General features: G+C 29.3%; 2 protein-coding genes across 3 annotated transcripts; both read left to right on the forward strand.

Annotated features, from left to right (window-relative positions):
• Positions 1-296: 296 nt before the first annotated feature.
• LOC145188779 (uncharacterized) lies at positions 297-13,085 on the forward strand. Of its 2 annotated transcripts, none has more exons than XM_090068875.1 (22): positions 297-598; positions 699-749; positions 2,035-2,134; positions 2,317-2,494; positions 2,683-2,804; positions 3,005-3,492; positions 3,597-3,712; positions 3,934-4,012; positions 4,284-4,482; positions 4,759-5,015; positions 5,369-5,485; positions 6,044-6,121; positions 6,210-6,257; positions 6,536-6,714; positions 6,803-6,868; positions 6,975-7,257; positions 7,415-7,604; positions 7,788-7,930; positions 8,761-8,901; positions 8,984-9,353; positions 11,248-11,390; positions 11,535-13,085. In XM_090068875.1, exons 1-22 carry the CDS (start codon positions 344-346, stop codon positions 13,014-13,016), a joined length of 5,085 nt encoding a protein of 1,694 aa, XP_089925001.1. In that variant the 5' UTR covers positions 297-343; the 3' UTR covers positions 13,017-13,085. The 2 variants fall into 2 exon arrangements, with proteins under 2 accessions (XP_089925001.1, XP_089925002.1); XM_090068876.1 differs by having other exon boundaries at positions 2,038-2,134.
• A 244-nt stretch (positions 13,086-13,329) lies between these two features.
• LOC145188943 (U6 snRNA-associated Sm-like protein LSm3) lies at positions 13,330-14,735 on the forward strand. Its single transcript, XM_080065460.2, has 2 exons — positions 13,330-13,590; positions 13,936-14,735. Exons 1-2 carry the CDS (start codon positions 13,366-13,368, stop codon positions 14,017-14,019), a joined length of 309 nt encoding a protein of 102 aa, XP_079921586.2. The 5' UTR covers positions 13,330-13,365; the 3' UTR covers positions 14,020-14,735.
• The last annotated feature ends 1,255 nt before the right edge of the window (positions 14,736-15,990 follow it).

The following is a 15,990-nucleotide window of genomic DNA, read 5'->3' on the forward strand; positions in this document are numbered from 1 at the left end:
GATGATTGGCAAGAGATTTAACTGTCTCACGCTATTATCCAAACTGAAACAGAAAAATTAAATATATCTTTCTTTTGATAGACATCTTCAGTTATAAAGCAGAGCTGATGCACTAATTTTTTCTTACATAATGATGTTTTTATATGAGGAAACTGGAAAATTTTTTTTATTTCCAAGTTGGGGAGTGGGAAGAAAAAAGTTAGAAACTATAAATATACATATTTATATATACATATGTATATATATGTATATATGCATGTGTATTTGTAAGTATGTATGTCATTTATAGTTTCTGATTTACACAATTTAAACATCTTTTCAGATTCAAGAATTAACTTAATAGATGGCACCAGCAATGGCTCGTAAAACTCAAAAGTTACCTAGTTCTGAATTATTGCATCGTCCAAAAAGGCAAACAGTTATAATGAAAGAAAATTATAAAAATGCAGAAAGAAAAGAAAAAATGAAAAACACATCTATAAAAAGTAAAGTTGAAGAATCTAAGAGTGAATCTACTTCAACAAGTGGTACAAAGAAAGTTAGTAAAACCTTTCAAGTAAAAAGAATCCGATCAAGGAAAAAAGAAACCCCAACAAAGGTTCTTCTTAATCTTTAGATAAATCTAATTAATTACATTCAGTCATTGAAATGCTTTGATTGGTTAAAGATGCTGATGAATTTTTCTTTTTTTTATTTAGAAAAATTTTAAAGGAGTAAGAAAGCAACTCGAAGAGAAAAAAACAAAAATTGTGAGTTTTTTTCATATGACAGTTTGTCACAGTATGTTTAAGAAAAAAAACCAATCTCCAGATGAACTGTGTGAATTATGTCACTTGAAAATATAAGTTAATTTTTCTCTTCTATCTTCTCTGTAATCACCAAACTTATTTTTATAAATTAATAGACAAGTCATGTTTTGTCTTGATAACATCATTATTCCGTTATAAAATATGGTAAACAAACTATGTTTTGTATTGATAACATCATTATTCTGTAGGCACAAAATATGAAATTTTTGTGTATTTTAATATACACCACATTTTAAGTCAAACTTTGTTAAAGTTTTTTAAAAAATTGTAACTATACTTTTAAGTTATGGTTAAAATTTCTTATTTTAAGAATTCTCAAGAAAAAAAAACTACCTTAAATTCAACAGTATCATTTTATTATACAATTTTTATACATAGAGGATTTAATCAACTCAGTGAACCATATCTTTTAATTTCTAACTAGATATCCTATCAAATGCATGCTCATCTAAGCATGCAATTGGTAGTAATGTTAGAAATCTGAATAATCTTTATCTATTGTTTAATAACAATATTTTGCTCACCTACAAGTTTAGGTAAAAATTGAAACATGTTGATGTCCATTTGTATAATAATGTATTTTTATGCATTCACCTGAAAGGTAAACTCAACACATGGCCAGCAAAACAAGAATTAAATTGGACACAATCTCATTGAACATTTTTCAAGTCAAAAATTGCAGAGAATAATCAGAGCAACGAACATCAGTGGTTTCATTGTGACTTCTAAAAATGATTACAAATATTTTGCATTTTGTAGCAGTTTTATTGAATGAATCATAGAGAAAGAACTACTGTCATTAGCCCAGACAAAAGATTTTCAATACAAAACCTGATTGAGTTTTTGTTTTGTTGCATTTTCTTTAACATAAAACTACTTTTGCTCGGAAGCTTTTTCCATTTGGACTTAATGTTAACTGAAGATTACCTTCTGATTCACTTGGATACTTTATTTTTGAATAGACTAATGCATGAAACTATTAGGTCCAATGAAAAGGATGAATTCCAGTGCAACTAAAATATAAACAAATTAAACAAATGGAGTGTGTAACAATGTAACATGATCTTTCTAATATTTTCTTTTTAATATTTCTGTAATTTACAATCCTGTTCACTTATGTATTAACATAAGTAAATTTAATTCACTTGTGTTTATGCATGTGTAAATTTAATTCACTTACGTGTATACATATGTAAAATTGGTATTATTTAAATTTACGGTTTAGCAGTATAAAGAAAAGGATGATAGTGATGTGCAAAAGGACAAAAAGGAAGAAATTGAAGAAGAAGAGGTCAAAGAAGAAAGCCATGAAATTAGTCTTGATGGTATTTTGATTATAAATTTTATTATAAATTTTATTATAAATTTATTTCTTTGAGTGGATCATTAATCAATTTATTTTTAGTCAACACATGGAACTTCGTTTTAAAAAATGCTGATTTAAATTTTTATTTGTTTACTTTTTTTTTTTTTAATTTGAACTGTTACTCATAAATATTTTTTACAGCTCATGAGCGTAAAAACCATCCTGATGAGAAAGACAGCCAATTAGGATCAGAAGAGGAAAGTGACAGAAGCAGTGATCCAGATGATGGAGAACAGGATAATGATGGAGATTTGGATTTTGATCCAGAGAACGATCCAGATAAACTATGGTGCTTTTGTCGTCGTCCACATGGGAATAGGTAATGATTTATTTAATATATTTATTAAACAATTAACAAAGAACATTAAAAATATATATATATAATAATCTAAATATAATAAACAAAATAAGCAAAAACTTCAAAAGTAGTAATAAAGAGATTGTTTTATTCATGTTTAATAAAAATACACAGATGTTTTTTTTTTTGCTCATAATGTTTTTTAATAGGTTTATGATTTGTTGTGACTTATGTGAAGACTGGTTCCATGGAGAATGTGTAGGAATTTCAATACATAAAGGAAGAGAAATGGAAAAAACTGGTGAAGAATGGTGCTGTGACAAATGCAAAAGTAATTTTATTTGGATAGCTTTCTGATTTTAATAAATTGAATGCTAAGCTTGTATTCAGAAGATTAATTGATAGATAATGCTTAATCTGTATAATATATCTAATAATAGCTAGAAAAAAAAAATAAACTTGTTAAGTTTACTTTTGGTTTTAATGTTAAGTATGTTTTGTTTCCAAATGTTTCCTTTGTTTTCAATCCAGATCCTCAGCAAAATGATTTACCATCAAAATCCCCTTTAAATAGTCCTTTGCTGAAGGAAACAGAAAGTTGCTTGACATTAACAGCTACTCATGCACCCAGTTTATCATTAGATACAGTTAAAGGTAATTTTAACAAGTCACCAATCGATAATCCTGAAAACCTTTCAGACAATAAAGTTAGTGAAGATTTAAAACATTTAGCTGATAGTGAACCTCAATTCAATGAGGAAATAAAGTTGAAAAATGATTTTTCTAAAAAAACAGTTCTAGAAAAGATAAAAACAGATAGAGTTAAAGATACACTTGAAAAGATACGAGCCCGGCGACGAGAATCCAGTAGTAAAACTAAAGGTTTTATTAAGTTTGAGCAAGTCCCCACTCAAAGTGATGACCATCACAAAGAATCTAAAAGAAATTTATCATTTGGTAGCGATGATGTTGAGGGTAACAAACGAAAGCCAGCTGAAGAACAAATCCACAAAAATAAAGTATTTTCTTTTTCATACTACGCCCTAAATTACTTTTATCATTTCTTTAATTCATAGTTCTATCTTTTATATTTAATTTCTGTTTGTTATTTGATTGTTTTAAGGTTAGGATCACTCCAACCCCCACAAAATCAAATAATCAAACATGTTGTGTTCGAGAAGATTGTTCACGTAGTGTTTTGAAAGGATCCATATATTGTAGCAGAGAATGCATTTACAAGTAAATTCCTTTTTAAAGTTTTTCTTAGTTGTTTTGTTATAAGATTGATGTTAAATGGACAATATCTGTAACTTTTCAGCATTTTCTCAGAATTGCTAACAATGACAATCCTTGCTAGCTCCTAAGTTATTTTAATTTTTTTTTAAAATATATATCATCCAGCATATATATATATATATATATATAATATATCATCTTATTCTCATAAAATTTTTATTTAGGTATGCTAATGAGTCGATGAAGTTCCTTGAAGAGGAGAAAAAGAAGTCTGCTGCTTCTATGAAATCTCCAGACAAAACAGTAAAAACTTTTTGTTGGTTTTTAGAAAGTATTAAATTTGGTGGTTTTTTTTAAAGCTAATAAAAAAAAAATTTTTTTAATATTTTTAAGCTATTAATACTTCAAAGGTAGATGTTATGGGAGTAAAGAAATATTTTAATTTAGTAAAAACTGTTTATTGAATTTTTTAGGAATAATATTATTTTTAAGATTTAACAAAGCCTTAAATGCTTTTCATTTGTATTTATTTCTTAACTTACACTGATTATTTTTAGAAAGTATTAATTTTTAGATGAGAACCTCGCCACATGGTATTACAGTCATTAGTCCTGCAACTTCGTCAACTGACCGTGTAACTGAAAGTACGCAGGAAAGAATTGCTGTGTTTGAAAAAGCTACTGGTAAAGTAATTGCTGGAGTAATGGCACCTACTAAGAAGTACTTGTTTGCTTGGCTTGAAGAACATCCAACATATGAGGTGTTAAAGCCTGGTAAGTCTTATTAGACTTTTAGTCTTATGAATTGCGATTAATCTTGGTTTTCATGTGGCTTTAGTAGTAAAACTTCTCCGAATTTTCATTACTCATTCAGTGTTAATGTGCAGACAGAAAAGAAGTTGAGCACATAGTTTGATGATATTGAAAGAAAGATTTTCAATATTTTGTCAGAAGAAAAAAAAAAGATCCTTTCTAAAAAATAGTAAATCTGGTTCAATCAAAAAAAAAAAAAAAAAAAAAAGGAAAATAAAAAAAGAGCTTTGACTTTAGGCAAGCAACCTGACAGTCTGAAGAATGTTAAAAAAGATCAAGATGAGTTGGTTCGTAGCAGTGTGCGTCGTGCTTTACGAAAGGCTTTAATTAGTCGTTGTAAGCAAGATGAACTTCTTGTTATTCAAGTTGAGTCAATTGGTAAACTTTGTAAAAAGATTGAATCTGAGCTTTTGAAGATGTTTGTAGAAACAGGGCAAAAGTATAAGTCCAAGTATCGCAGCCTAATATTTAATCTCAAAGATAATCAAAACAAGGTTAGTTTAAATTCACTTTGCATCATGTTAAGTTAAAGTTTATGTATTATAATAAATTTTATAAAATTATCATTCCTTTTGTTACAGTTTTTAAGTTAATATGTTTGTAAGAGCTGACAAATTTTAACATCTTTAAACCTCCACCAAAATATTTTCATGCAATCAAAACTGTTCTAGTATCTTGCATTAATCAAAAATGATTACTGCAAGTTGTCATAGTCGTGTTGTTTTTAGTTATCAAGAAGTGCTCAGTTTACTCAAATTTTATTTGTTTTTCTAAAGTGAATATTGAGAAGGAAGGTGCTGAATGTAATAAAAATTTTCACTTTGTTTTCATAATTATCTATCTTTAGATATTATATAAGCGTGTTGTGTCAGGTGAGATTACACCATATGAGCTTGTCCGCATGACTCCTGAACAGCTTGCCACACCAGCGTTGGCTCAATGGAGGGAACAAGAATCAAAACATGTATATTTGTATTTCTTGTTTGAAAAAATGTTTCACTTTAGTAAGTCTTAAAAATTTTGATGAAAAAAATGAAAAACTGAAAAACTATGAATTTAAACATAAAAAAAGTGCATTGTGGTCCTATTCACTTTTCTAATTTCACTCTTTATATCTTGTGAATGTTTTTATAAATATATAGAGGTGTAAATGTATCTCAAAGATTAAGAAAAACTCATTGGAATCTTTAGTTAAATAACAATGGGATTAAACATAATGACTGTAAATTCTCTAATAGGTGAATCATTCCAGTGGTAAAATATCCCTTTTTTTAAAAAAAATCTTCTAGTTGTGAATAGTTTTGAGTGATAAAATGTTTCTGTAATGAAGCAGTGGTGGCAAAATATTGTAACAAGTTAATAACAACCAAACATCCATGTGTATTGTTGTTACACAGCATACTTACAATATGTAAGAAATAAATGACAAACTTTATTACATATTGTTATAGTTTGGTATTAAATGGTAGATTCCTGTAATATTTAGATTATTAAATACTATTGAATGATTTATTCTTTTTAGCATCTTGAGTTAGTGAAAAAAAGGGAATTAGAGGAAGCAGAAATGCTGAAGACTCCACGTGTAAAACAAACGCACAAGGTAACTTATTTATAGGTTGTCATTAGTTCCCTAAGTATGGTTTATAAATATTTATATTTTTTCAAACTGCAAAATATTTTATTGTTAGGGAGAAATAGAAATAGTTGGAGAAAAAGAGGATTTAGGAAATTTAGAGGTAATTTTATTAAGCACCAATTTTCAAATTACTTTCTGCATGTTTAAAATTGGATTAAAATCATTTTCTTTCAAACACAATAAATGTGATGTCTTTTTAGACATAAAGTATTACTGATGAATTTTCTTTATTTTTGCTGAAAGTTAAAAGTTAAAAGCATGTTATGGTTAACAACTTCAGTTTGTTTCACTGACAGTTCATAAAATATTCTCTTATTTTTTCTTCTAAATTTTAAGGTCCAAAAAAGTAGACTAAGAACTTGTTTTTCTTTTTAATAGATAAAAGCTGAGGTAGTTGAAAACTCTCGAGTTAGCACTAGTGGTCCAGATGTCATGAAATTTTTAAATGATACAACATCTGAGCATAATCACCATCTGTTTGATGCAAACTGTAAGATCTGCACTGGAAAAATGGTGCCACCAGGCGAATCACAAATATTAGGCGTTTCCACAACTGTGTAAGTTTGATCACTAAGATATATCTCAAATATTGTGAGTTTTTAATTGAATCTATGCCATCTTAAACAAGCTGCTTATTAATTTCAGTGTACAAGCAGAACCTGAATCATCTATGCCTTCTCCTGAAGATGATATTGACATGGGAATAATTGGGTTAATATGCATTTTTTAAATTTGACTTAAATAGAAAATGTAAAAATTTCTTCTGAACTATTTTTTAATTTGTTATATTCTTACAGTTATTTTTTAAAATATGCAGATCATCTCCTGTATCAGTTGATACTCCGGTAGCTACACCCATCACTCCAGCATCTCCTGTTGCAGTACCACAGCTTGTATCCCAATCAAAACAGCCATCAGTCTGGAGAGGATTTGTTATGATGCAAAAAGTTGCCAAATTTATTACCACAGCTTATCAAGTGTCAGGAAGTTGTGAAAATCTCATGCAAATTCTTCCTGACACTGTGCATGTATGTGGGAGAATCCCGCCTGATCAAGTTTGGGAATATTTAACACAATTAAAGACTGGTCGTAAAAATAAGGTTTTTTAACCCATACATTTCTTTATTTATAAAGCAATTAAAATAAAAAATATTTTAGAATTAAAAAAAATTCCCATGAAAAGTTCAAACAGACAAGTAGAACAATAGGGTGCAAGGTGGCAGTACAGCTTCTAAAATTATTACTTTTGCTGTTTAGTATATTGATGTCATTCGTTTTGAAATGTCTTCAAAAGAGGAAAAAGCAGGTTACATAAAGCTCTATTCATACTTTTACCAACGTCACAGAATAGGAGTTGTTGGAAACTGTAGTGCTGGTGTGAAAGATATGTATATATTACCACTTGCATCTCAGGAAACAATACCTCAAGAGCTTCAGCCTTTGCCAGGTTTTTTTTGCATCTTTAGTTCATATTGGATTTACTTACAAACTACTTAAAAACTGAGTTTTAAGAAAACTAAATCTATATGATTTTGTAATTATAAATTAAGTTTGAAATAAATATTATTCATTTCTATTCACTGTGTTATATTGGTAATATATAATTTTTTATTGTATTCACTTCTTTTAGGCTTACCGAAACCTCGACCACATATGTTGTTAGGCATTATTATCCGTGTTAAGCCACCTCAAGTAAGTAAAGAACTTCTTCCTGTTGACTCATCTCCAGAAATTGTTGTCAAAAGAAAAAAGAAGAAGAAAGATAAGAAAAAGGTTAGAAAGAATTGTGTTATTAGTTTGCTATACTCCTTTTACATTTAGTGGTCTTTTACATTTAGTGATTGTTTACAGTTAGTGATATTTTAGTAAAACTATCTTTTAGTTTTTGCAGATAGCTTGATATGTTCAAGTGAGTTTTAAAAATTTTAGTTGCAGAAGTTGTCTGAACAGAGAGTTGACTGAGTTGAAGTATTTAATCTTTGGTTAAAAAAGAGCACACTTGACAAATGAATGCAACTCTATACTGAATTTCTATCCTGCTGCTCAGACTCCTTAATCTTCTTACCCTTTTTATTATTTAATCTATCATGTTAAATACCAATAAAATGATCTCAGATCAATACTTAGATTGCCTTACTCAGTTTGGAATTAAATATATTGAATAGTTTAATGAATGCTCTTGTCCTGATGGATTTTCTTTTTAAAAATTTGAAAAATATGCATGTTTTTCTTTTGATTTATGAATATTTTTCAGAGGTCTCAGAATTTTATTTGTGCATTACTAAAAAACTTAATTTAATGAAGGCTTTAAGTGATGGGCCCCATTTAAGCAATATCAGGCAATATAAAAAGTAGGCCATGGTTTATATTTTTTGTTTCACATTTCCTTTAAATTAAGAATGTCTGTCAAAATTTAAGTTTCTTTTGATTCTTCCTGTGGTACTAAAACTAAAACAAACTAACCCTTAAAATAAAAATAAATTCAAATAAATGTTTTTTTATTATATTATTTTACTTGAGTCAAGTTGGTTCCTATTTAATAACTAAATATGCTTACAGTGTTTTGTTACAAATTAAGTAAAAAAACCTCATTAAAATTTAAGGAAAAGGAGTTAGAGGCACAGCTTGAAACACAGAAAAAGCTTGTGGATATTATTTTCCAAAATCGAACTATTCAAGCTGCAATTGGGACAGATTCACCTCTGGCATTGTTAAAGTCAATTGAAGGGAATGAGAGAGCAAAGGTTCATTTTAAAATTTCAATTTAAAATTTTATTCACTGGAGATATATAGTTTATAATTTTCTTTGTTTTATGATTTTTTTAGACACCAAAGCCATCCTTAGCTGAAGCTCCAGCCCAAGATGAAGTTGAACAAAAAATAAAAGTTAAAAATGAAAGTAGTTGTTTACAGGAGGAAGTTGGTGCTGTTACATTGGATGATAAAAAAGATGAGTTGGTTTTAATTCCTGACCCAGATAGCTTAGCAAAAAATATCCGTGAAAATGTATTATGTATGGTTCATGATGCAAAGGAAAAAGGAGGAGCAAAACATGCAGAAGATAGCAATCAGTTTAAGAGCGGATGTAAAAACTCATCTGATACGTTTAAGCAAAATGATAGTCAGGTAGAATCTGTTAGTCAAAAATTAATGCCAGAACATGCAATCCATCAAACTGAAAGTCAAAAAGAAGAGAGTAAGTTCAGTTATGGTGCTTTTCAGTGAAAACTAGGTGTAATCTGATAAATTTTTTTTTTTTTTTCTATATCAATTTTTTTTTTTTTTTTTTTTCAAAATTTGTTAAATAACAAGCTCTAAATGTTTTTCAGTTTGTTTTTGAAGTGTAAATCCTATAATGCATACCATATATAATATGTTACAAATAGTAAGTAACATAATAGGCCAGCAAGAAATTTATTGCACTAATTTCAGCACATATTCTTTCATGATTTTATTATGTTGAATTCAAATTGACTTCAAACTTTTATGGCAAGTTACAGATTTTTTTAAAAACATTTTTGCTTTTTTGAAAAATTTCTGTGCTTTTCAAATGTTTGCCAAGGTCCTGAAAAGCAGATTTGAAAATTTGTATGGATTAAAGACAATATCCTTTCCTCATAAATAATTAATTGGGTAGGAACTTTCAATTTTAACTCTTACATTCTAACTTTACCTGAGTCACCTCTATTGATGCTCAGGAGTTATCTGCCATCATTTGTTTGTTCAAACATCTTTAGTAATGATCATTCTTTATCTTAAGATAATTAAAGAATTGCTTTTCTTGTTCTTCACTCAAATCTCCAAGATTTGTAAAATGAAGTTGTATAGTAGGTTTTTACCAATGGAACAAAATGATCAGTTGGGACAGAACCAAAAATATTGCAATAAGATGCATTTAAGGCTTTACATTGAATTATTGACTCCTTTCTGCTGGATTAAATACGGAAATGTTAAACTTTGATGAGAGACCTGGAATATCATGGCAGAAAACGAGTGAATTGACTTCTGTAAAATATTTAACAAATGTTTGCTCACTTGAATTAGGAAACTTTTGCAGAGTTTTCAAGAAATTTCTTTTCATTTAATCAAGAAGCTTATAATTATGCTGCTTGCTTAGAAAGTCCCAATTCATGCGCTAAGTAATTCTGTTCTATCTGACTAAAATTTTGAAACATTTTAACTAATCTATAAGATGAGACGTTTTGCAAATCTGATATTTTTTTTTTCACTATGGGAATGACTCAAAATGTGGGCTCCACAAACTGTGCAACATACTTGTGAAGACTCTCTTCACAAGTATATTTCACAGTTTGGAGCCCACATTTTGTCTTGGTCACCATGACAAAGAGTGGGTTCCACAAACTTTCAGATTGGTTTTCAGGTTTCAGATTGTAAAGGTTAGTCACAGTAATTCTAATATATACTTACTTAGCCATGTAGGCACTTTGCCCATTATAAAAGGCCCAAAGAAATCAAAAGGAATAAGAATAAGATATTTAGAATAAGAAAGAAAGAATAAGATAAACAATTAAAGAGTGAAATAAGAGTGATATACTAATTTTACAAAATTTATAATTTTTCATCTTTGTCAAACAAGTATACACTTGCTTCCATGATATAACAGAATGAGTTAGGATTATGTGTGCACTTGTGCCTATTTGAAGCCATCATATTATATATTGAATCTAAAACAAAATAATGATATGGTTACCTTTGTAGTTATTAAATGGAAATGCCTATATAAAAAACTGGTTTTTGAAAAATCAGAAAAAATATTTCAAAAAACTAAAGCATTCTGACAAAAGCTGTGTTCAGATTTGAAATCAGAATTAACAAAACCATAAAAAACCATAAAACCATAAAAATCAGTTTAAATATCACATGTAGCAGAAAAAAGTTTCTTGTTGCTTTTTGTAATATAACATATAACTTGTTATATATGTTATTTATGTAGAATTAATACATAATTATTTTATATAATATGTATAAATCATAACTTGATATAATATCAATAAATAAAAGTCATAATTTTAGTTGTAACTTTTAAATATTGTATGTTTTGTTTTCATTTCATAGTATTTTATTCCTAGCTTCTTTTGAAATTCCTTTACTTGGGATAGCATCAACAGTTGAACCATCCTCCTCTCATAATAGCCATACTACTTTAAATCAATCAGAAGAAGATTATGCTATAAATCTTATTGAAGATATCAAAGCACCTCAATTTCCTAAGGTTGCTTTACTTTTGTGCTGTTTTTATTGAACTATGTATTTTTCATTTTTTACAAAATAATTTTCAAAAGCGAATTTTATATTTAAATGGCTATACCTTTTTATTATATGTACAACAACATGCAACATGGTTATACATTTTTAGATTCCATTTGATTTCATGAAGCATCGGGAAGAAAATAAAATGCCAGAGTTACCTGTTATAAATCTTCCATCTACATTATCTTTCAAGTTTCAAAATGAACCTACTAGAAGCACTCAGACAATTATTCCTCTCCCAATACCTGGATCTATTCCTCAAGTTCCACTCCCACCTAATATTATAAACAAGCTTCCTCCAGGAGTTCCACTTCCACCTTTGCCACCTCAAAGACCAACTGTTTCTGAATACCGACAACCTGCTGATCCAAGAACATCGTTTCGGTCAAATGAATATACTAGTCCAGAAATATATTCTGATAATGAATCCATAGGTTTGAGCAAAAATACTAAAAGTTTTAGGGATAGTTATAATTTAGACTTTGATCGCAATCAAAAAGTTTTTAATTTTGATGGAGAGAAAGTTGATAATAACACTAAGTTAACGAATGTTGGCAGTGATTGGTCCGTTAGGTCCATTAGACCTGAGAGGTCTAACTACCTAAGACATCAACAGAACATACAAAGAGGTGAACCAAGTCGAAGCAACAGGTTTTCAACACACGAAAACTTTACCACGCAGCGTTCTAATATCAGTTCCAATGACCAACAGTTTTCCATGCCCATTAAAGATAACTATGTTCCAGATGGTCGAGTGCAGTCATTTCATGAGCCGTCGTTCTTCCCAATGGAACATCAAGGTTCATTTCAACAAGAACGCTCAGAATCATTTGTTCATCAACCAAATAACAAGCAACATCCATTTAACAATCCTCAACCAGATTTTTCACGACTGCCTATAAATCGGTCTCCAATAAATGAATTCAAAACTATACAGGAAAATCGTTTTAGTATTGATGGTAACCTATCAAGGTCATTATCTGGTAATCCTCGGGGTCCAATGCCTCTGCCACCTGGACCACGACCAATGTTACCTCATTACATGCCAAGGTTTTCAGATAGAATTCCAGGTAATCATGAGGGCAACCTAAGATTCAGACAACATTTTGAGGAAACTACTGACGATTATCCCGTACATAGAAGCAAACGTCATTTTCGACATGACTTCCAGAATATCTCGCCACCTTACAGAGAAGAGTTTCATCCAGAATCAAATCTTAATTACCAAGATGATGGAAATCATCCAACGGTTCCGTTTTCAAATGATGAAGATTTTCAAAGAAATGAACATTTTGAGTGGAACGCATACAACTCTGATCAACATGAAAATTTTTACCAAAAACCAAACAAATATCGAAAAAGACATTTTAATAACCCGAACCCTGAGTCAGGTTTCACTGAGGAATTTGATGAAGGAGTAAGTTCAGATTTTCACTCTTCCGAAAATTGGAATTCTAATGGAAATCCAGGTTTTATGAATAACAGGCCTCAAAGATTTCATAATAGATCGCATAATAGACCTCCTAGAGGAAGAGGGCATCATCCTAAATGGCAAAATCAGCACAACCAGTCTTGGGGAAACTTTTAGCTTTACTAATAATATTATTGTGTAAATAAAAATCCTTTTTTTAAGAAAGATCTTGATGCATGATGTTCTGATTTTTGTAATGTTTTTCTTTCATTCTTTTTTTCGTAATGAAAGTATGAACAGTTCGATTAGCAAAATTAATTTTTTTTTTTTTCTTTCGCTTTCTTGTAACATGTAAAAATTGTACTCGAAAAAAAAATTTTTTTTTGTTTTGCGTCTTGCTTTAAGTGCTACGAGTTTTACAATAGATTTATTATAGTGAATCGATGTAAACTGAAACAATGTTATAGAATTTATATTAGCAAATTATGTATATTATAAAAAAATATTTTACAGATCAAAGTTTATAATGGCTAGTGGAATAGACGACGATACAACTCATACCGTTGAAGAACCTTTAGATTTAATGAAATTTAGTTTGGATGAAAAAGTTTATGTAAAGATGCGGAATGATCGAGAGTTACGTGGCAAATTGCATGCCTATGACCAGCATTTAAATATGGTGCTCGGAGACGTTGAGGAAATCGTTACCACTGTTGATGTAGATGAGGAAACGATGGAAGAAATATTTAAAGTGAGTGTTTTATTTTATCATACGCAAAAACATAGGTGACATCACACAAACATAAGTGACTGGTCAAAAAGCTGTTCATCGGCAACTGTGCTTAATGATTAAAGTTTATGAATTAATAACTTTCATTTTTGAAAATTCGGGAGTGTGGCGTTAATGATAAGTTTTAGTAAAATATACGTGATTATTTATATTACTTGCTTTAAAAAAAAAAAAAACCATTCTTTACTTCTGACTCTTTTTTTTTTTATTAAAAAGATATTCTTTGTATTGTTACGGTGTTTACATCAGCTGTTATTCAGTGAGAAATTCCTGTTCGTCGAAAAGTTTTTTTTGTATTTCTTTTAGCAATCAAAGAGGAATATGCCAATGCTATTCGTTCGGGGAGACGGTGTTGTTTTAATATCACCTTCTTTAAGAATCGGATCTTAAAAATCAACTTAAATTTGTGGTCAACAAATTCAATTGTTGCGTTGGGATGTAGCTGAAACATTACAAATATTTATTTCGCGTGTTGAAGTTTAAGTTTTCTGAATTTTCGGGAGATAGGAAGAATATCACTTACCCTTCCCCCTCCCCTTCCCTTCTGAATGACATCACATCGTAATGTCATTCAGTATGATGGTCCTCTCGATTACCATATTAAATAAAATTTAAAACCATCCCTCTCCACTTTTCCTAGTAAATTTTCGAATAACTTCGCTCAAAACATATTGCACTATGAATAGTGCAATATGTTTAGAGTGAAGATATTCGAAATACAGATATCAAATGTTGCAACGGCACTTTTTTTGCATAAAAATTCTTGTTTTATAATTTTAGAAGCTTCCAAGGTTTTTTTTATGTAAGATTTAGGCATTCTAACTTGTATTTCTTTCCTTCCATTCTTTAAACTTCCTATCTGACCCTAACTTGCCTATTCATTTTGGAAAAAGTAATGATAATAAGTGACAAAATAATGATAAAAGAAAACTCTGACTTGTTTGTTTGGTTTTTTATTTTCTACTGAAATTTTTTTGAATATTGTTTTTCTTTGTGTCATCCTCTTGAGTCATGAGCAAGCAAGGATCGTGTTGTCCGACGGTCCAAAACCGTGCTAAACTTTTTTCAACTGTAACGTAATCAAGCGTAAAGTAAAAATCTATTTCGAGACAAGTTTTCTTTTGTACGGTCCACAAAGTAAATAAATATGATCTAGTAAAGAAAAAACACGTTATTTAGATCGCGATACCTCAGTAAATAAATGTATTCACATTAATTTTCAAAACGACGGTTGTCTCTAAAACTATTCAAAATTAATGTGTGTAATCTTGTTTTAGCAGCAAAAAAAAATGTTTTCGATATCTTAAGATAAATAGACTAAGAATTAAGTAAAAAAATGACTTAATATTTCAAATTTAGTAAAATATTTTCGTTTTCTAAATTCTCAAATTTTTATCTCAAACTCATAAATGATAATTTTTCCGAAATACACTAAATACAGCATCTTTTTTTTTTTTTTTTAAACACTAGTACTGGGTTTCTTTATAAAAAGTGTTGCTTTTTTTTTTTTTATCTCGGTCCATAGGTTTTTCTTAACTTTTAGGTTGGGTACTGGGGAGTCCAGTGCATTACCAAAATTTTATTTTGCTAAAACCAATTTTTCGCAGTTTTGCTCGTGTACTTCGGGTCTCTGTCTTGCATTAAACATAAATTTAACAGGCACTTCGTACTCAGCGTAGGGAAGCATGGGAGATTAGGTAGCAAGGGATTACAAAAAAAATCTCTTTACAAATCAAAGAATATTAATTCCTTTAATCCAAAATATAGTTCGTTGTATAAAATTAATTGTAAAACAGTTGTGTTTAAAACACAGTCTTTTGTGTTTGTTTTGTTTTTTTAACACGAAGTTGACTTAACACCTCATAAATAAAACTTTGGACAAAATTTAAAAACTAATATTTTAAGAACTGATAAGTTTTATTATTTGATATTTCAACTGTTAATATGTTAGTATACGTAGTTTATAAATATATTAAAATAATTGTTTCAAACACCATATTTAGCAATATTATAAAAATTTTTTGAAAGTTGTTTTATTTGAGTAAGGAAAATTTCTTTATTCATCTTTGAATAACAATATCTAATTCTTGCTTCAAGCTCTTCCAAATTCTCAGCTCTCCAATTATTCTCGTACACTAGCCGTTTTAAATCACCACAAAAGTTTTCAATTGGTCTGGCTTCTGGAACGTTAGCTAGGTTTATATCTTTGGGTACAACTTTGATTTTTTTTCAATTTTAAAAAGTCGATGACCAACTTTGCGTAATGTGATAGAGCTATATCAGGCCAAAAGATAAAATTATTGTCTTTTTTATAATATTCTGATACTAGAGGAAGTAAAGTTTTTTCTAGTACCTCTTTGT

This window comes from Hydra viridissima, unplaced genomic scaffold (assembly GCF_058129835.1).
Source record: "Hydra viridissima isolate aposymbiotic clone 2 unplaced genomic scaffold, HvirCarnegie_v1 scaffold_12, whole genome shotgun sequence".
Taxonomy (NCBI): Eukaryota; Metazoa; Cnidaria; class Hydrozoa; order Anthoathecata; family Hydridae; genus Hydra; species Hydra viridissima.

Coding starts and splice junctions, on each gene's coding strand:
- LOC145188779 (XM_090068875.1), top strand. CDS start 344: ATGGCACCAGCAATGGCTCGTAAAACTCAAAAGTTACCTAGTTCTGAA. Junction 6,258..6,535: donor AGGATTTAGGAAATTTAGAG/GTAATTTTATTA, acceptor TCTTTTTAATAG/ATAAAAGCTGAGGTAGTTGA. Junction 8,902..8,983: donor AAGGGAATGAGAGAGCAAAG/GTTCATTTTAAA, acceptor TGATTTTTTTAG/ACACCAAAGCCATCCTTAGC.
- LOC145188943 (XM_080065460.2), top strand. CDS start 13,366: ATGGCTAGTGGAATAGACGACGATACAACTCATACCGTTGAAGAACCT. Junction 13,591..13,935: donor CGATGGAAGAAATATTTAAA/GTGAGTGTTTTA, acceptor TATTTCTTTTAG/CAATCAAAGAGGAATATGCC.